We start from the raw sequence: 21,224 nt of genomic DNA, 5'->3' as shown, positions 1-21,224 counted from the left end.
AACGCTTTCCTTGCCATTGCCAGTCTTCATTTTATATCCTCTCTACCTCGACCATCATCAGTTATTTTGCTCCCCAAATAGCAAAACTCATTTACTACTTTAAGTGTCTCATTTCCTAATCTAATACCCTCAACATCACCCGACTTAATTCGACTACATTCCATTATCCTCGTTTTGCTTTTGTTGATGTTCATCTTATACCCTCCTTTCAAGACACTGTGCATTCCGTTCAACTGTTCTTACAAGTCCTTTGCTGTAACTGACGGAATTACAATGTCATCGGCGAACCTCAAAGTTTTTATTTCTTCTCCATGGATTTTAATACCTACTCCGAATTTTTCTTTTGTTTCCTTTACTGCTTGCTCAATATACAGATTGAATAACATTGGGGAGAGGCTACAACCCTATCTCACTCCCTTCCCAGCCACTGCTTCCCTTTCATGCTCCTCGATTCTTACAACTGTCATCTGGTTTCTGTACAAATTGTAAACAGCCTTTCGCTCCCTGTATTTTACCCCTGCCACCTTTAGAATTTGAAAGAGAGTATTCCAGTCAACATTGTCAAAAGCTTTCTCTAAGTCTGCAAATGCTAGAAACGTAGGTTTGCCTTTCCTTAATCTTTCTTCTAAGATGAATAACTGAACCTGGTCGCAAAAAAGTCAGCCCTGTTCTTCTTATAGTGTCTTAGTCAAAACACTGAAAAAAGTACACGTTTTTCTCCCTCCGTTTACAGAACATTTAAGAGATGTTAAGGATTAAAAAAAAACATTTTAATTAGTTTTTTCAATCATTCTTCCTTAATACGTCATTTTTGTGATATTTTAAGCTATATCGTACCTACTGAAGTTACGTTGCTTGTTCTGGAATTTCTGTTGAATAAAGATCTTTCCTTCAAAACGAACTCTAGGCCTTTTTACTGTCGTCACAAAGGACACCTTGATTGGCAATAGATTTGATTAAAATGAATGGGTAAATCGGTGCTGGATCTATGACGACAGTAGCGTCAATGACAATATTTTACACGGTTTTAATCTGCGGACGGGTAGGGTCACAAATTTTCGGCTGATTCAGATTCCGTAGTAGTGTTCTAACGGTAAACTGATAAGCCGTAAATACATCTTTGCTCTTTTCTGTTCAACCTGACTGCGAGGAATATAACGAAACAGCACATTGTTTTGTGTACAAATTTTGTTTGCCATTATACGAAAGGAGAAAGGATATTTTATACTTCTTCCTCTTGGCCGCTTGGGATTAGCCGAGCGGTCTCAGACGCTGCAGTCATGAACTGTGCGGCTGGTCCCGGCGGAGGTTCGAGTCCTCCCTCGGGCATACGTGTGTGTGTGTGTTTGTCCTTAGGATAGTTTAGGTTAAGTAGTGTGTAAGCTTAGGGACTGATGACCTTAGTAGTTAAGCCCCATAAAACTGTTTAAAACGGTTGACTTGCCTCTTCAGCAGCGTAGCAGTTTGCTGGAAACAAACTATTTGGATACGACAGGGTTCCGAATCGAATACTTTATATTTAAAACAGCGAAAAAAATTTCCATGCACGTGATAATAATTAATGAAAGTTATTTACATTATATAACAATTACATAGCATCTATAACACATAAGGAAAAAGATGACATTCGTGTGATGCATATACATATGGCAAATTTAATTAATAACACAACAAACGATAACTCGTAGCCGACGAATCATGTTGGGAAATGCAACATACACCATACGAGAGGGAGTGTCTGGCAGCGAGTAGTGTGCGCGTTGGCGCTGCTCCAGCGCAATCGATCAGAAGCACGAACGGCAATTCTGGAAGACCTACGTTACACGAGTTTGGGTTCGAAGCGTCGGTACACGGCAGCGCCTTATCGGCTTCTCTCTTCCGATTACTTTAGAGGGAACTTGGCCGTCGGCAGTGTCTATTTTAATTGCAAATGGCACCCAGGCGGGATAATAAATTCTTCTTCTTTTTTTCCCCCTCCTGTACCGCGTGGTTCCCGGCAAACAGCCTGGAATGAATAATGGAGTCAGAGCAGACAGCGGACAGGAGGGTCAGTACTTCACGACATCTCTGCACTGCCTCAGCCACAACGACAACCAAAACCGCAAGCTGCTCGGTGTGTCGTGACCACACGCCTCCAAGTGGGCTCTCCGCCCTTCGGCCTGTGAACGAGTCACAACAGGAGAACTAGTTTCGTCTACGGGAAAGTCGTACGGCAAATGCTCCGTTTTTCCTTTTCTTGTTACCCGCGTGAGTATACAAAATGTTGAGATGTAGCGTGGACTCATCGGTAGCACTACTGTTGCTCTCTTCAATCTATTTTAACGTTTCCACCCTCACTTTCATTAGGGTAGTTTTTACTTATAAACGAATATATGCGAAAAATTTCTCGGGTTTGACGTTTGAGTTTATAAAGCAGATCTGGCGTTTTATTCTCGGCAAATATCGTATATTTGCAATCCCTGAAGCATGTTTAAATAGGAGTAAGACGCCTGATGTTAAAGTGTTCTTTTGATAAGAACAAAAAGTTCTATATTACGTTTATATAAATGTTACGACTGGGTTTCAAATTTAAAATTTCGATGTTTGACACAACCAGCGTCAGCTGGTGAACGTCGTTACAACTCTCTGTAGTTTATTGAGCGACCATCAACTGTAGATTCCTATCCAAATGGTTGTACTGCTATACAGCAAAAAAGCTTCAAGGCGTGACGTTGCAAAAAATTTGGAATATACCGTCCGCCCAAAAAACTCCGAGACTGATTTCAGTGCTGGCGTATAAGCGACATCAGAGCAGTTAGTTTGATGGCTGCTTGAACAAACAACTGTAAAACAACAGACTTTTTTCGACCAGTCAGCTGCGAGCTGCCACAGTGTATCAACGTCGTCGTGTCACAAATCGCTATGGACCAACATACCTAAATCAAGTACTGAAGTCAATTCTCCAGAAAGTTTCGAAGAAGAGAAAAATATGTGTGCAAAGCATGTCTTGACTCCCGAACAAAATCGACGCGTCAACGCCTGCCGCGACTTGCAATTCTCATCATCATCATCATCATCATCATCATCATTTAAGACTGATTATGCCTTTCAGCGTTCAGTCTGGAGCATAGCCCCCCTTATACAGTTCCTCCATGATCCCCTATTCAGTGCTAACATTGGTGCCTCTTCTGATGTTAAACCTATTACTTCAAAATCATTCTTAACCGAATCCAGGTACCTTCTCCTCAGTCTACCCCGACTCCTCCTACCCTCTACTGCTGAATCCATGAGTCTCTTGGGTAACCTTGCTTCTCCCATGCGTGTAACAAGACCCCACCATCTAAGCCTGTTCGCCCTGACTGCTACATCTATAGAGTTCATTCCCAGTTTTTCTTTGATTTCCTCATTGTGTACACCCTCCTGCCATTGTTCCCATCTACTAGTACCTGCAATCATCCTAGCTACTTTCATATCCGTAACCTCAACCTTGTTGATAAGGTAACCTGAATCCACCCAGCTTTCGCTCCCATACAGCAAAGTTGGCCGAAAGATTGAACGGTGCACAGATAACTTAGTCTTGGTACTGACTTCCTTCTTGCAGAAGAGAGTAGATCGTAGCTGAGCGCTCACTGCATTAGCTTTGCTACACCTCGCTTCCAGTTCTTTCACTATGTTGCCATCCTGTGAGAATATGCATCCTAAGTACTTGAAACCATCCACCTGTTCTAACTTTGTTCCTCCTATTTGGCACTCAATCCGTTTATATTTCTTTCCCACTGACATTACTTTCGTTTTGGAGATGCTAATCTTCATACCATAGTCCTTACATTTCTGATCTAGCTCTGAAATATTACTTTGCAAACTTTCAATCGAATCTGCCATCACAACTAAGTCATCCGCATATGCAAGACTGCTTATTTTGTGTTCACATATCTTAATCTCACCCAGCTAGTCTATTGTTTTCAACATATGATCCATAAATAATATGAACAACAGTGGAGACAGGTTGCAGCCTTGTCTTACCCCTGAAACTACTCTGAACCATGAACTCAATTTACCGTCAACTCTAACTGCTGCCTGACTATCCATGTAAAGACCTTTAATTGCTTGCAAAAGTTTGCCTCCTATTCCATAATCTTGTAGAACAGACAATAACTTCCTCCTAGGAACCCGGTCATATGCCTTTTCTAGATCTATAAAGCATAGATACAATTCCCTGTTCCACTCATAACACTTCTCCATTATTTGCCGTAAGCTAAAGATCTGGTCCTGACAACCTGTAAGAGGCCTAAACCCACACTGATTTTCATCCAATTGGTCCTCAACTAATACTCGCACTTTCCTTTCAACAATACCGGCGAAGATTTTACCCACAACGCTGATTAAAGAGATACCTCTGTAGTTGTTACAATCTTTTCTGTTTCCATGTTTAAAGATTGGTGTGATTAACTGCTTTTGTCCAGTCTGATGGAACCTGTCCCGACTCCCAGGCCATTTCAATTATCCTGTGTAGCCATTTAAGACCTGACATTCCACTGTATTTGATGAGTTCCGACTTGCAATTCTTTTTTGGAAAAAATCGTCACGACTGACGAGACTTTGTTTTAGCAGTACGAATCTACCACAAAACAACAAAGAGCAGGAATTAAACGTCAACGCTTTGGCGCTTGAGATCAGCAACGTTCAAAAATAATGTTTTTCTCACAGTTTCACATGGCTGAACGGTCTGTACATTGCCCTAAAGTGGGGGAAAGACTATGTAGAATAGCCTACCTGAACCATTACAACTACCGCCTTAATCTTTCTCCACTTTTTATTGACCCAATCTCGAAACTTGTAGACTAACGTTAAAAATATTTCAGCATTTTAAAATATTAACTTGCCAAAATTTATGTAACAACTGAAATTGTTGCTTACGGCATCAAGCTCCATTTTCAATTAACAACCTGAAAAGTTAGTTACGTAACCATTTGTGATAAACATGGTGAATTTTATTGAACACGAAAAGAAAATTTAATAAATGCCTTTACTCTTGACCACGTTGAATTGCATCCTGCAAACATGATTTTAATTCGAACAAACTCCTCCACAATATTTTAAAAATTGTCTCCGCCCCTCCTCTATATCTACCGAACAGTACGCTTGTTCGCCCACTGTTTGAATACTGCTCAGCAGTGTGGGATCCGTACCAGACAGGGTTGATACAAGACATAGAGAAGATCCAACGGAGAGCAGCGCGCTTCGTTACAGGATCATTTAGTAATCGCGAAAGCGTTACGGAGATGATAGATAAACTCCAGTGGAAGACTCTGCAGGAGAGACGCTCAGTAGCTCGGTACGGGCTTTTGTCAAAGTTTCGAGAACATACCTTCACCGAAGAGTCAAGCAGTATATTGCTCCCTCCTACGTATATCTCGCGAAGAGACCATGAGGATAAAATCAGAGAGATTAGAGCCCACACAGAGGCATACCGACAATCCTTCTTTCCACGAACAATACGAGACTGGAATAGAAGGGAGAACCGATAGAGGTACTGAAGGTACCCTCCGCCACACACCGTCAGGTGGCTTGCGGAGTATGGATGTAGATGTAGATGTAGAACTCCCTCACCCTCCCCCCTAACCATGTACTGTATTTCGAAACTTAAGCTTCCGTGTCTTAAAGTGTGGTAAATTGGTCTAAATGACGGCAAGACATAAGCTGAGGTAAGTGGTAAATCATACTGCAGGTTTCAGGAATCATTTCAAATAATAATTGTGGGGAAACAGTTGCACTGAATCTGATGTCATCGTAACTTATGCCAGTAGCTAGAAACTGTAACGTAACTAAGATCCCCCTCCTCGCAGCTTGTCTTGCTAGTGTATTCTTCCCGTCAAATATTGTCTGAAGTCTTTCAGTAGCTCCCAACATCATGTTTCATCCATTCTTAATAGTTCTGAAAATCATCGACCCCCAGCTCGTTAACACACACACACACACACACACACACACACACACACACACACAGTCTTCTCCTTAATTAGCAGGGCGTTGATGCATTTCTACCTTTGCATTATCCATTTCTTTGACCACAGTTTTCTCCCGGCTTTTTTGGCTTTCTTACCTTAAAAACAACTAAGACAAATCATAGGGTTTGTATCTTTGGAATACCAAGCGGCATCTTCCAGAACTTAACTTCAATGAATGAAACAAAGAATTTGCAACCAGCGACAGGAACAGGGCGGCGCCGTATGAGCTGAGTGAAGTCGGTCAAGAGTCAGGGGGTGTGTGGGCAGCAATGTAATTAGTCGGTCGATTGCTGCGTGTGTAGGGCCCTTGAGAGCTCAACACATTTTCGGCAGCGAGGCCATTACAGACGAGCCGCTAATTGAAATGGACGTGGCGGTGGGAGGAAGTCGCCTACGGCCTCGTTAAAGGAATATTCGTGGCTTTCGCTTGCAGTGTCTAACAACACTACCACATTTAATAACGATTGTGGTGTTGCTCACGCTGCTAAATACTGCATTTTCGGGCAACAACAGTCACATTATGTGGCAGGAGTCACTCGAGTACAGTTAATGGTCATTTCATGTAATAATCAAAAAACTAGGCACTCATCTTTTTGTGTTTCCCACGCTGGTCTCGTCGTAAAATCATGGCTCAATCGTTGAAAATCTAGGTGGTTATGATTCCAAGCTCGGATGCAAAGAGGCCTAGATTTTATTCTGCTATATTCAAAAGTTATGTAGATGCGCTTCACAAACCATCTTTGAAGATTACACTTTGCTGGAGAATGTGATGTAAAAAAATAATCATCACTCCGAAATTAAGTTACACTTCCTTTTAATTGCTTTTATTGCAATATCACGTAAACACAAAACATCACTTCACAATACAAAACATACTTAAAACATCTTCCTCACAGTCACTGTTAAAGTTCACATTTTATAAGCTGACTACGTTATGCGTCTTTCCAACATGACGTCCAACACTTGACTTTCTCAAGGTCCGACTCTCCAACAAGTTAACAACTAACTAATAATCGCTTACGCGCCCAAAAATCAGAGTTACAAGTACGTCAAAGGTCATAGTGACAAAAGAAAGAATACGCATAAGAATATCATTGCAATATAAACATATCGATGTATCACAAATGAAATCAAATCTGAATGCTGTCTCAGAAATATGTCAAGTACTTTGCAGAAACACAGTAGAATATTACTGGTGTCGAGCGGTTCAGTTGAGCTGCCGCAATGGTTACGTAATTCAAGTACCATTACAAGTGGTTAAGGCAGACCACAGGGTTCAAAATTTTCACCGCTGCGCTACCTTTTTCCACGAGTGCTGAGCAATGTTTTCCATTACATTCGCTCAAGCAGAAGATAGGTCATGTCGACCGCCGCGATTATGTCATTTTGCGATCATTTAATGACACTACTTTTGTTCTTTATAAGGGAACCAAAAACGAGTCCCTGAAAGAAGTAATACACATTGCTTCCAACCAACTTTACTTTACACTGCTGCTGTTACAATCAAGCTAGTACAAAGTGTGCAAACCTCTTCAACTCTGCGAAATGCTTACTATAGTCAAACCTTCGTCTCCCTCCCTCTACAATTTTTATCCTACATACACTCCTTCATTGCCACATCAACCATTCTTTCTTGCCTCGGCATGAGTCCTACATATCGTTTCTTCTTTCGGAGAGTTTCAGTTACTGAAGTGTAATTTGCAACTGCAACAGATCGTTCGACAACCTTTTCTTTTGTCACCAGTCTTCTCATTGGTTTAATGTGGCCCAGCACGACGTCCGTTGTTATTTGTTGGATATATTCCGATCTCTATCTTCACCTACACTTCCTGCATAACTTATGTTACTCCTCATTACTTTCGCCTTTCATCAGTTCGCCCTTAGTCTATAGTGTGGTACTAATTAGACTGTTTTTCAGGTTAACAGGCCCTGCAGTTCTTCCTCTCTTTCACTCAGGCTAGCACTGCGATCAGCGAATTTTATCATTGATAGCTCTTCATCATGAATTTTAATCCCACTCCTGAAATGTTTTATTGCTTCTCCAATGCACAGATTGGACAATAAGGGCGAAAGGTTTTATAAACTTCCTAATCCGAGCACGTCGTTCTTGGTCCCCCATTCTCATTTTTCACACTCTGTTCTTGTACATACTGAATATTACCCCTCTTTTCCTGTACCTTACACCTACTTTCCTGATAATTTCCAACATCTTGCAGCATTTTATGCTGCCGAACGCTTTTTCTAGGTCGATAAATCCTATGAAAGTGGCTCGATTTTTCTTAAGACTTGCTCCCATTATCAAACCTTTCTGGTTCCTTTACCTTTCCTAACGTCTTTATGAACTTATCCGCCCTTGCTATCTCCAATCCATAAATTCTGCAAACCAACTTGAGTAGTCGTTTCTTCCAATGATTTCAGAAATTCTGAAAGAATGCGATCTATTTCTTCCACCTTATTTGATCGTCAGCATTCTAAAGATCTGCCAACAGTGACTGTAATACTGGATGTCCCTTGTCTTCCATATCGATTTCCATTTCCTCTTCTAACATGAATCAGGCAGTTCCTCCATCTCGCAGACGTCTTCAATGAATTCTTTCCGTTTATCTGCTCTCTCTTCTGTGTTTAACAATGAAATTCCGCCTCCACTCTTAATGCTGACACCTTTGTTTTTGATTTCACAGAATGATGTATTGACTTTTCTATGTGCTGCATCTGTCCTTTCGACGACAATTCTTTTTCGACTTCTTCGCATTTTTGCTGAAGCCATTTCTCCTTGGTTTCCTGTTTATTTTATCCACAAGTGACTTGTATTGCTGCACTGTTTTTTCTTGAACATTTCTGTGTTTTATTCTTACGCAGATCAATCCCTTGTGTTAGTGAAGCTTTCTTCGCTATTTCCTTCCTCGTACCTATAGCTGCCAGTCCAATTACTATGAGTGTCCGTTTTTACATACGTCAATTCCTCTTGAACTGAACTGCCTATTGTATTCATAATGGCAGCTTCCACAGTCTTACAGCACTGCAGACGCACCTCGTCGTTCTTCAGAATTTCAGTATGCCACTTCTCTTCTCACTCATTCTCCCGGAAGTACTCTCTTAATCTTCAGTCTACTCTTGGTCATTATTAAATTGTTACCAGAGTCGATATCTGCTCCTGCGTGTTCCCTAGAAGTGTAAAGGGCACTACTGTCTGTAGTGGTATCACGTAGCAGAAAGTACCCCTTAAGGCATCGCTGGTTCTCTAAACTTTAGGAGTTCAAATGGTTCAAATGGCTCTGAGCACTATGGGACTTAACTGCTGAGGTCATCAGTCCCCTAGAACTTAGAACTACTTAAACCTAACTAACCTAAGGACATCACACACATCCATGCCCGAGGCAGGATTCGAACCTGCGACCGTAGCGGTCAGGCGGTTCCAGACTGAAGCGCCTAGAACCGCTCCGTCACAGCGGCCAGCTTTAGGAGTTGAGAATGCCCTTTCCAGAAGGGCACTGTTTGCTGTTACGTTCGACAATTCCATAGCGCTGACGGTCTTCCCATAGAATGCGGGTTGGGAGTCATCGTTCGGGCTTCGCGTGGAACAGTCGCAGCGAAAAGAATTATTGGGACAGTTTGTTACTGTGATGAAATATGAGTTTGGAAGGTTTCCGTCGACTGGTAGAGCAACAGTGAGTAATTATTCAGTTGATTCGAGGAGGGTTCGCGTAATTACATAGGAAATCAGGGTACGAAACAGGATCGTCATTATTAGTCAGTGGCATCTGTTGACGGGGGGTGCTACTTTAAGACGCGGTTCACGCTGAGACGAAACGATATCCGGTACTTTAGGACACGCTGCAATAGAGGTCGTGCGACGCGATGCTTACCGACGCAACACGCGTGTTGTCACTGGAATGTTGCGGTTCGCCGTATGACAAGCGCCAAGGCAGCTCCAATCACGTTTCCGTTTCAATCACGATCTCTTCTGAAGAGGATGTTCTTTTGTCTTATTATTTAAAGCTAAAAAAACTGAAAATGTGTGGGTGTGTGTTTTCTACATCTCCTCCTAAAATACTGGACCGATTTTGATCAAACTTGGCGCTCATATCCCTTCCCGTCAGGCAACAGTTGCTGTCAGTGTAGGAATCACCTGCCTATCATATATTATAGCTCGGGAGATAAGCCGTCATAAACACTGAGATGCGTGATAAACTGCCGCATCATTCATGAAGTTTTAATACATTCATTCTTTACTACTGAGACACTCCTAGAGTCGAGACAACTTAAGGAAATCTGACACCTGGCAGCGCTTTTGACAGCTTTCAACTGCAAAGGGCAAACTGATGTAGGCGAAAACAACAGTTGTCTATGAAGAGGCGTTGCCATGGAGACGTTTACAAAATCGCGTTGCAGACATGCGAAGCAGCTATACTTAAACATTTGTATACAGTGCTTATTTCTTTGTAAGTCTGTTTCATAATTTCAAAGGTGTTTCTACGAATACATGGCAACGAATTTTTTTTTCGATATTACACTTAAAAAAAAGGTAACTCTGCCCGAACAGGCCATGAAGGCCCAACGGTACCGACCGGCTGCTGTGTCAAAATTGGCAAAATAAATACAAGGCAAACGCTAGGTTTTGGCTAAACTGTGGTTTCTGCTCTCTTTCCGCCATTAAAAACGGTTTCTATATGTTAGCTATATTTCGTATGCACAGTATATCAGCTAAAAATCGCCAAACGTAAACTTTTCAGCGACTGTATTCTTCACTGAAAATTCTTAACATGCTCGGTGGTTTACTTATTTCCAAAGTATCGCACTAACTGCGGACAACAGCGTAAGGAAAACCTCATTATCGAGCTGTGGTGTCAGACTACAACATGTGAGAATTTTTTTTTTAACCGAATAGTTTATTAGAGTCGGATGAAAATCTTGCATAGCGGAGAACCAATGCGAATATAAAACCCGCGGTTTTTAATGCTTACAAAAAGCATAAGCTTTACTGAGAAACTAACTGGACGGATGTAGCTATGCTACATTTACATAGCAATTTTTTTCAAGGCATCTCTGATGACTTGAAATCTGTATTGCACAATAGTTGCGTGGAACAACCAGCACCCCCTGTTGCGTCGGGCGTATCGATTGAGATACACTATGTGATCAAAAGTATCCGGACACCTGGCTGAAAACGACTTGGCGCCCTCCATCGGTAATACTGGAATTCAATATGGTGTTGGCCCACCCTTACCCTTGATGACAGGTTTCGCTCTCGCAGGCATACGTTGAATCAGGTGCTGGAAGGTTTCTTGAGGAATGGCAGCCCATCCTTCACGGGGTGCCGCACTGAGGAGAGTATGGATGTTGGTCGGTGAGGTCTGGCACGAAGTCGGCGATCCGAAACATCCCACAGGTGTACTGTAGGATTCAGGTCAGGACTCTGTGCAGGCCAGTCCATTACAGGGATGTTATTGTCGTGCAACCACTCAGGCACACGCCGTGTGTTATGAACAGGTGCTCGAACGTGTTGAAAGATGCAATCGCCATCCCTGCATTGCTCTTCAACAGTGAGAAGCAAGAAGTTGCTTAAAACATCAATGTAGGCCTGTACTGTAATAGTGCCACTCAAAACAACTAGGAGTGCAAGCACCGTCCGTGAAAAACACGACCACACCATAACACCACCGCTTCCGAATTTTACTGTTGGGACTACACACGCTGGCAAATGACGCTCACCGGGCATTCGCCATACCCACACCCTGCCATCGGATCGCCACATTGTGTACCGTGATTCGTCACTCCACACAACGTTTTTCCGCTGTTCAATTGTCCTTACACCAAGCGGGGCGTCGTTTGGCATTCACTGGCGTGGTGTGTGGCTTATGAGCAGCCGCTCGACCATGAAATCCAAGTTTTCTCACCTCCCGCCTGTCATAATACTTGCAGTGGATCCTGATGCAGTTTGGAATTCCTGTGTGACGGTCTGCATCGATGTCTGCCTGTTACACATTACGACCCTCTTCAACTGTCAGCGCCGCGCGGGATTAGCCGAGCGGTCTGGGGCGCTGCAGTCATGGACTGTGCGGCTGGTCTCGGCGGAGGTTCGAGTCCTCCCTCGGGCATGGGTGTGTGTTTGTCCTTAGGATAAGTTAGGTTAAGCAGTGTGTTAGCTTAGGGACTGATGACCTTAGCAGTTAAGTCCCATAAGATTTCACACACTCAACTGTCGGCGGTCTCTGTCACTCAACAGACGAGGTCGGCCTGTATGCTTTTGTGCTGTACGTGTCCCTTCATGTTTCTACTTCACCATCGCATCGGAAACAGTGAACCAAGGGATGTTTAGGAGTGTGGAAATCTCGCGTACAGACGTACGACACAAGTGACAATCATCTGACCACGTTCGAAGTCCGTGAGTTCCGCAGAGCGCCCCATTCTTCTCTCTCACAATGTCTAATGACAACTGAGATCGCTGATATGGAATACCTGGCAGCTGGTGGCAGCAAAATGCACCTAATATGAAAAACATATGTTTTTGGGGGTGTCCGGATACTTTGGATCACATAGTGTATGTGTCGGTGTCGTACGCCACCACCTAGAGGTGGCGCAATGTCTTATCGCTGTCGTCACAGTGTCTACTGAACCAACTAAACTATTGCCTTGAAGCATGAGACAAAATGTATGGGATTTCGGAATTTCTGTCTGACCATGATGTAATCCAGCTGGAATCACCCCGTGTGCCCAGATTTTTCGAAGTATATGAGGAGATCAAAAAGTTTCCGATCGAAGGCAGTACAGTCCAGAATCGGTATGCCAAAAAGGCAAAATAGGCGTGAGCACAGAGGCTCTCATCCCACGGATGAACCACGCTGAAGAAGCCCGTTTGGTAAAACGCCGTGTCCTGATGCGCGAAGAAGTCTGTAACTGGCTGCTGCACATCTTCGTCCGAGAGGAATCGTTGTATAATTAAGGCCTTAATTTAAAGGGCAGACGGCATGATAATCGCATGGGGAGAGATCAGGACCATGGGGCGTGTGGTCAAGTGTCTCCAACTGGAGCCGACGTTAACTTCTGCGTTACGACATTTGCGATATGGGGACGAGCGGCGTCGTGAAGCTGCAGCACCCCTTGGCACACCACTGCACAACGGTGGTTTTTGACAGACATGCTGTCCCATACACATTCTTCATTCTCCGATGGATGTCTACCGGTGTTTGTCCTTCGGCAGCCAAGAAACTACCAACAGCACGTTGGTCCTGTTTGGACGCATTTGGTAATAACGTCGCCATAGTTCATGTTTCCGTATTTACCGTACGCACGTGGAAAAGACAGGAATGCCACACTAATCCCTTGCCTTCATTGCGGTGCTTACATAACTGCATCGGAGTGGCACTTCATTGGATATGCACTACAGCAACACCCTCAAACAGCAAGTTATTGATCGCCCCCTTATGTGCCTCCTTCTGTTGTGATTTCTGAACAGTGTATTCGCTATTACTACTTAAATTTGTTACAGAACTCAGTTAGCCTTTCTCTTCTATTCCTCTTCTACTCTCCCGTAACTCTTCTATTCCTTCCTCTGCTACAGTTTTCCAATCAGATATGTTTAGTAGATATTCATCTCCATTTGCATACAGACTTACATGTTCAAAATCCTCGTACACTTTCTCTATGTCCATCTTCTGCTTGTGACAACGACAAATAAAAACTGTCACAATATACAGTTTAATGCTAATTATGTGACTCAGACTAGACTGAATTTTTCGTTATTGTGGCCTGAGTTACGTGGTGTAACAAATTCCACTGCAATAGGCAGAGAAAGCAAAACAAAACAAAACCATATGTCCATGTGAAAGAAGCAGAGAAAACAGATGTCCCCACGATTGAAGCGTCGATATCGATAAGTCCAGTATTGCTCTCCTGGAAAATTCATATCAAGTCTGAAGCTGCTAGTTGTTTGCTTGAGGTAGCGTCAGACTTGGCAGTAGTCACTGACATATTTCCCAGTATCAAGGGTAATACAATCAAAATATGTTTTGCTGTTTTGACCCATCAACTTAATAATTCATGACCAGAATTCCCTGCTGTTTTTCAAAGAACCTACGGTGGTATATACTTTTCCCACTGATCTTGGCCCCTAGCCCGAATACCTGCGATGGATGTTTCACAAAATAAGATTCCAACTGTTTCTGAGAGGTAAAGACGGGGGGACGCCTGGCGGTATCTTATTGGCAATATGTCAAATATTCTGCATCATAGTGAACCAAGGTGTGCCACTGGTGATAAATTAAAAACAAATCCGTATTCGTGGAAATATCTACTTAGGGCTGTGACTGAGATCCTGTGCTATGTTGTAAGACTACAATGACAGAAACCAGCTCAGTGTTAATGCCGAAGGAGGCCGAAGAGATGCATGTGAAGAATAAGTTTTCTTCAGTAATGAACGACAGTGATGATTCCTGGCGAGGTGCAGATTGCTGTTTGCATAGCCCCTATTCTGAGTCATTATTGAGAATAATCTTTTACTGCTCTATTAATTACACCATCAATTTTTAATATAACTTCCGTTATTAATTGTGAGAAGAGTGAAGATAGTCCAATACTGGATAAAGTTTTTCTGTTTATTGCTTATTCGACCTTATGAATGTTGTCAAGGCTGTCGCGCTCTTAGTAATAAAATATAGTCAATATGTGATACACTAAAGTACGTTACTGATTACTATAGGCTGCGTACCGAGCTCTGATTAACAGACCGTATTTCCACATGATAGTGATGGGAACAACTAGATTCACTTTGGCAATGGGGGCAGGGGGGCTTGGAGGCCGAACAATAGTATAAACAATACAAGGAATGGACCAAAGTAAATTAGATATCACACAAATGGCTGTTTTAAATGTTTCACTGATGCGGCACGATCCATTACGGCCTTACCGGTAACCAGTCTGCTGCAACAAGCAGTTAACAATACTGAAACCTGCGCACCAGGTTGGCCATGCGAGAGCGGCCGATGTGTCCGTGTACTCACCGGATGGCGTGAGCTGGAGATCTCCCTCTTCTCACGGGCGTGGAACATGCGTGGGCGGACCACCCTGTGGCGGTGGAACTCTGGAGCCAGGCCTGCCAACAACAAAGAGAACCTGTTAGCAAACCGGCCGACGCCCACTCAAAGGAGAGCTGACCTACAATTGTACAGAATCAGTGTGCCTGCTACGTAACAATCTAGCCAAGGAGAGGCGCGAGCCATCGCCAACAAAGAAAAAGTGGCTGCAGGAGTCCTGAATGAAATATGCGTTGTTTCTGTGAATCCGAGCAATGTGCAAAACTTTGATTTAAAAAGTAATTTAACGGGAAACAGTTCTACACCACTGCAATATTTTTCGATATGGCCTGGAAAGGCCGACAACAACCCTAATAGCCTGCAAAAAATATTCAACTTATTGCACACAAAGTCGCTGTACACTGTCTGACTTCCGTCTTTACTGTAACAAAACTTAGTCCCAGCTTTACCTTTCTCCTCGCTCCAGAAATTAGAACACGTCACAAATAATAAAAAGCAAACAGACAGTCCGTTATTTCGTGAACGCCATTCAACGACTGTACATTACTAAAGCTTAAGCTGAAAAGCTGCCGACCGACTGAGTACAGTTTAAACCAGTAAAGGGTACACAAAAGAAATTCCGCTCAGTTTACTCGACAAGCAGACATTCTTTGGACGTAAAAGCGCGTGAGAGGTCAACTACCAGAATATTAAGGAACTAATTATGTTTAAAAAGTTTTCGATGGTGTTGAGCCAAAAGTCACATGGCGGTTTGTTCTTTCAAAAAATAATTCTATTTAGCTACAACCTTTTCCCCCACAGCTTTGCCTGCATATGTGTTCGACACATATATTGAATACATCTCCTCCTTCCCTCTGTGTCCACTTCATCCACCTCAGTATCTCCATCCCCCCACTCTATCTCCACCTCCCCCTTTCTTTGTGTATTCATACACTATTCCCCTCTCTTTGTCCATTTCCTCCACCTCCTCTCTCACCACATCTTTCTCTCCCCCCTCCATCTTAGTCCCAATACTACTCCAACACACCAGTCATGCAAGGAATGCTACCCATCAGGGGCTTAAAAATCATTTATTTGCGCCTGATGTACAGTCTGCATGCAAAGCAGGTTGATAAAGCAGGCTGTTACTATTCTAACACAACACACCTGTCACACATGGCAGCCTGGAAAAAAAAAAAAAAACAACATGTCTTGCCCCTGACATGTAGGCTGCTCTTCAAAGCAGGTTCATTTGGCAGGCCGATATTGCTCCCACACAATATGCCTCTTGTGCAGTGTAGCCTTTATACTTGGTAACTGGAAAAACACATTTTTACCCATATCACTGCTCCTATTAGAGCTAGGTTATAAACCTCACAGTGCTGATACTGATGAGGCTTGCTTTTTCTGTGGCAAATTTGGTTGAAATCGATCAAGGGGTTTGGGAGGGATTCCAAACATAAACACATACACTCTACCTACAATCCCTGCTATTCTGAACGACAAATATTTATTTTTCGATATGTAATTTGTTTTCTTAATTTTTCCTCTATTGCGTAAGCATTCTGTTTTGACCCTTTTTATTATTCTTTAGGGCAACGGAGTATTTCTGTTATTCCTCAATGTACCCATAAGTGGCATTGTTGTGTGCATAATTCAATAAAAGAAGCATATACTTTCAGAAAATTACGTAAATAAATAACGAGATGAAGTTCATCCATGGCACATTAGATCTTTATTTTTTTCGCTTCTAACAATGTGGATCAAATCTTTGAAGATCCCATTTATATAAGGGGCAGTCAAACACAAGAAATATGGGAAGAAAAGTAAGTAAATTGTCTAATACTTCAAAAATAATCGTCATTGTTGTTAATACGTTTATCCCACTGCAAGACAAGATGGTCAATGTCTTCATCGAAAAATGTTTGCATTTGCCTATGGAATGATTATTGCATCCAGGTGTGCACAGCTTCGTCCAAAGCAAATAGACAGGCACAAATGTCTTTCTCCAGGGCTTCAAAAATTGGAAACTGCATGGGGAGGGACTGGAACTGTGTGGAGGATGTGTAAGGGCTCCCCAGCAAAACTTCTGCAGCATACTCGTAACAACAAGCACACCGGCTCCAGGAAAGTTATCATTACCCCTACCAGTCAGTGCAAGAGCCCGCTGCTCTTTGACATTCTGGAACCTGGCGCCACGATTAACACGAAGTGATACGTCACTCTGCAAAAACTGAAGCACACTATCAAGTCCAAACGCCCAGGAAAGTTGTCAGACGGCATCGTTCTGCTGCAGTATAATAACTGCCCTCATGTTGCTAACTTTGCTCTGAGTATGTTGCAGAAGTTTCGATGGGAAGCCCTAACACGTCCTCCAGACATTCGAGGCCATCGATTTGCTACAGTCAATGAGGTGCAAGCCTGGGTACAATCAAATGGTCCCACAAGCCGCAAACGTTTTTCCATAAAGCCACTGATTGTCTCGCCTCATAATGGGATCAGTTATGGCGATTACTTTTCAAATAAAAACAGTTCACCCACTCTTTCTACATCTGTCTCTTTTTCATTTGACTGCCCCTTATATAAACGAATTATCAGAAGACTACGCCCATCAAACTTCTAGTATATCTCCAACGACTTTTCAAGTTGGTTTTTTAATTATTGGATGATAGTAGAACTGTACGACTTTTAGTTGTTCTTTGTTACAACTGAAATTGTCTGGTGGCTGGGAATACGTCTTGGATCTGACGCATCAGGATACTGAGTCCTTAACAAGTTGATTAGTTTGTAGTGTGGTCATCTCACAGAAATTATTTAGATGGTAGCAAAGGCTTGTGGTCCCTAATGTGAGCATATAGTCCATAATTGTCAGAGTCATCCATTGTACACAAAATTCTGATTTGCTGCGACTGTGGCTTTTTGACATGTCTACTACTGCCAACGAACCCACTGCTGCCCTCTCCAACCTATGATTCCAACGTCATTAATGACGACGTCGTACATATACAACAGAACGAGATAAATACAACCATCTAAGTACAGTGCAATATTTTAAAAACTAAGGATTATTTTTCTCTTTCAATTAGAGCAGTTTAATGAATAGGCCTGTTCCCAGGCGTATTTACAATTTCATCTGTCTCTGTAAAAGAGAACTTCAAAATTTGAGGATCTTTTCTCAGAGAATGGGTTTTACAAAATGTGGTGGCTTTTAATCGATAGTGCATTCACATTAATGTATTCTGTAGGTTAACTATGTCGTTGCATTATGTTTTATATTTCATAGTGGAAGACGAATGTCCTGTTTGTATCGTTATGTGAAACACCGGAATCTCGTGAAGTGGGCTTTGCCTGAAACCAATGAAAAAGTAACTCCTGATCTGTCCACTATAGTTCGCAGGATGAATTGACTGTACATTCAGAATGACAAGTACTCCGATTACCCACCATCCTTAAAAATCTATTATGTATTAATCTTTACTGTAAGCACTGTTACTCCCACTTCTCAGAAGTAATCTCCTAACTCTCTCTGTTCGAAAGTGGAAAGAAGAACGAGAGTTTCGTTGAAATTCATTTGATTTTGTATCTAGATGCTAAACGGTGATGCGGTGTGTATGTTCCTGAAGTTTCCTAGCTATAAAACTGAAATAGTAAACTGATGATGAATACAACTGCGTCGTGGAAGTACAGGATATTCTCCCCGTCCGTCAAGTGGACATTCTTCAGGGAGGCGTTTTCTGTACATGATCTCCAGTAATTTCGAAGGAGAATTCTATTTGACAGTCCCTAGATGAGAGAGTACTTGTTTCGGAAATAGTTGCACATTTCCACTTCGTTTTTATCTATTTACACTTCATTTTGTGCGATTGGTTTCGGCGCCGTAACTCCAATATGAACCGGTCATTCTTAAGTTGTGGCTGTACTGCTTTCAGCTCTAAGACAATAGTTTCTAAGCGCGTTTGCGAACAAAATTTTTCATAAGGCTTTTCAGAGCCAGTTCCGTAATTTAAAGGTATCTACACACGAGAGTGCTGTGACAAGCAATGTAACGAGAGAGGTCTCGACTTTTAACCTAACAATTGCCGTTTTCTCCAACGTAAATGAGGCCCTTGATCATCGTGAACGATCCCTAGACGGGAGTGCTAATGCGAAGAATTGAGAGGCCGCTCATAAAATAATCTGCAGAGTATGCACTTTTGTACACGTTATTCATTTGCCACTGTTTTGGCTAGCAAACATTATTTTTCCAAAATCATCTACGTTCAATGCGACCATCTTACACCATCTTACTGGGAGGGCCTGTATGCTCGCATGATACCACCCTACTGCTCGAAGTCGGAGCAAACGACTTGGTGGACCAGTAACCTCCACATCAACCACATACTGCTTCCCGCAGAGTGCATTCTTCATTGGGCCAAACAGATGGAAGTCGAAAGGTGTGAGATCCGCGCTGTAGGGTGGTTGAGGAAGCACAGTCCAATCAAGTTTTATGAGCATCACCAACAGAAACGTCCAGTTGAGCAGCGAGGTGTTTGAATGTGATCCGTCGATAACCTCGAATGAGAGTGTCGGCACGTTCCAATACTGCAAGAATCACAGCTGTTTGCTGCCAGTCGGTACGTGGCAGATCGGAGAGGTTTGCGCTACCTTGTTGCGATGACGACGGACGCATCGCCCAGCGACTCACCGTGATTTTGTTCACTGGCAGGTCTCCTCAGACATTCTGCAAGCGTCTGCGAATATCTGCGATGCTCTCGTTTTCCGCCAGAAGAAACTCAGTGAAAGCTCTAAGTTTGGAACGCACCTCCGTGACAAACACCATGATGGCTACGTACAGCGCAGCCAACTACCAAAACTTCATGGAGCTATAGACGCTGAAGCGGGAATATTCCACGAAATCCCACAACAAATTCCACATTTTTTTCAACGAAATTGGCAGAGAAAAAAAAAAAGTGTTGCATTGAACGTTCCTCGTACAAACATAAATGACGAAAGCAAAAAGAATAAGTGCATTGCTTCGATAGACAACATATCGCATCAGCGACATTGTCATTAACTGTTGTCTTAAGAAACTGTATAGAATTCAGAAGTTTGTCTTCTGTATCTTCAGTAAGTTGGAGTTTTGATAACAATAATCGTTATGAAAACAATTTCAAGTTGCACAGCGCAACTTATAACAATCATACGCTTGTGTTTGTTGACATCAACTGAGATAGAGGGGCACGGGAATCAGCTGCAAAGCGTCCACCAGTCGCTGGCCAGCTCGTGTTCTGCGAAGCGCGGGTAATTATTGTAATGGCGTCGTCCTACACGAAGGCAAACGAGACAGCAGACACGTCACGTCAGCGGCGCCTGACGTCACGTGGAGGCTCGCTGTGTGGGACTGCGGCCAAGCGAGGCGCAGACCACAAGCTGACCACAAGTGGTGGCCCTGAGAGCATTCGCAGAAATGTATCGGATAACAACCGCATGTTCCGATGGCAACTGTCACTCTCGTGCTTCAAGTTTCGGCGCCAGGTTACCGAGTACGATGAACGAGCAACTGGGAACGAGCAGCCTTGTAATACAAAGCCACGTTAGCTCGTAGTGAATTGACGCGCGATTTCAACTTTTCGACAGCCTACGCTCGCTTGTGCGTCCAATACGATGATCACGAAGTCCACGAAGGCACAAGCCCACTCACCTGCACCCATTGCAAGTCTCAGCTTCTCCACAAACTAACCCCAAATTAAGATATGCCCACCCTAATGTAATACCTGGGATGAACTCCAACCCACGTATTTCCGGGAGTGTAAGGCTATATCTCCAAGGAAAACCGAATTCGGCGTCCTTTTCCAAGTAGTCATAATCTCAGACCACGGTCATTAGAGTACGTGCTATCACGCACAAGAATGCTCTTGCCTCACCGCACGGCATAGAAGTTTACAGGCACACCCTACGTTCATGTTTAACGCAATCGCTAGTTTTCATGTTTTAGTGTATTATTATTATTTTTTAATTATTATTATTATTATTATTATTTTTTAATTATTATTATTATTATTATTATTATTATTCTTTCTTTCTTTCTTTTCTCAGACGTTATGTCTAGTCAAAAATGGAAAGTGACGCGGACCTTGATCAAGCGTCACTTCCTTTTAACTGTACGGTATATGTTATATTGCATTTAGGAACTTTCGGGTAATTGAACATGTATCAATAATTACGGATTTCTGTAGTTGTATACATA

The 21,224-nt window shown here is 42.7% G+C and overlaps 1 protein-coding gene across 1 annotated transcript in view; it reads right to left on the bottom strand.

Moving 5' to 3' along the window:
* Positions 1-20,688, bottom strand: part of LOC126176160 (mucin-17) — a 157,150-nt gene extending 136,462 nt beyond the window's left edge. The window contains exons 1-2 of the mRNA XM_049923301.1: positions 20,679-20,688; positions 14,987-15,078 (exon numbers count right to left, since the gene is read on the bottom strand). Coding sequence (XP_049779258.1) covers positions 14,987-15,078; positions 20,679-20,688 — 102 coding nt within the window. The remainder of the gene's footprint in view (positions 1-14,986; positions 15,079-20,678) is intronic.
* Between the last annotated feature and the right edge of the window lie 536 nt (positions 20,689-21,224).

This window comes from Schistocerca cancellata, chromosome 3 (genome assembly GCF_023864275.1).
Source record: "Schistocerca cancellata isolate TAMUIC-IGC-003103 chromosome 3, iqSchCanc2.1, whole genome shotgun sequence".
Taxonomy (NCBI): Eukaryota; Metazoa; Arthropoda; class Insecta; order Orthoptera; family Acrididae; genus Schistocerca; species Schistocerca cancellata.
This window is presented reverse-complemented; position numbering and strand designations above follow the sequence as displayed.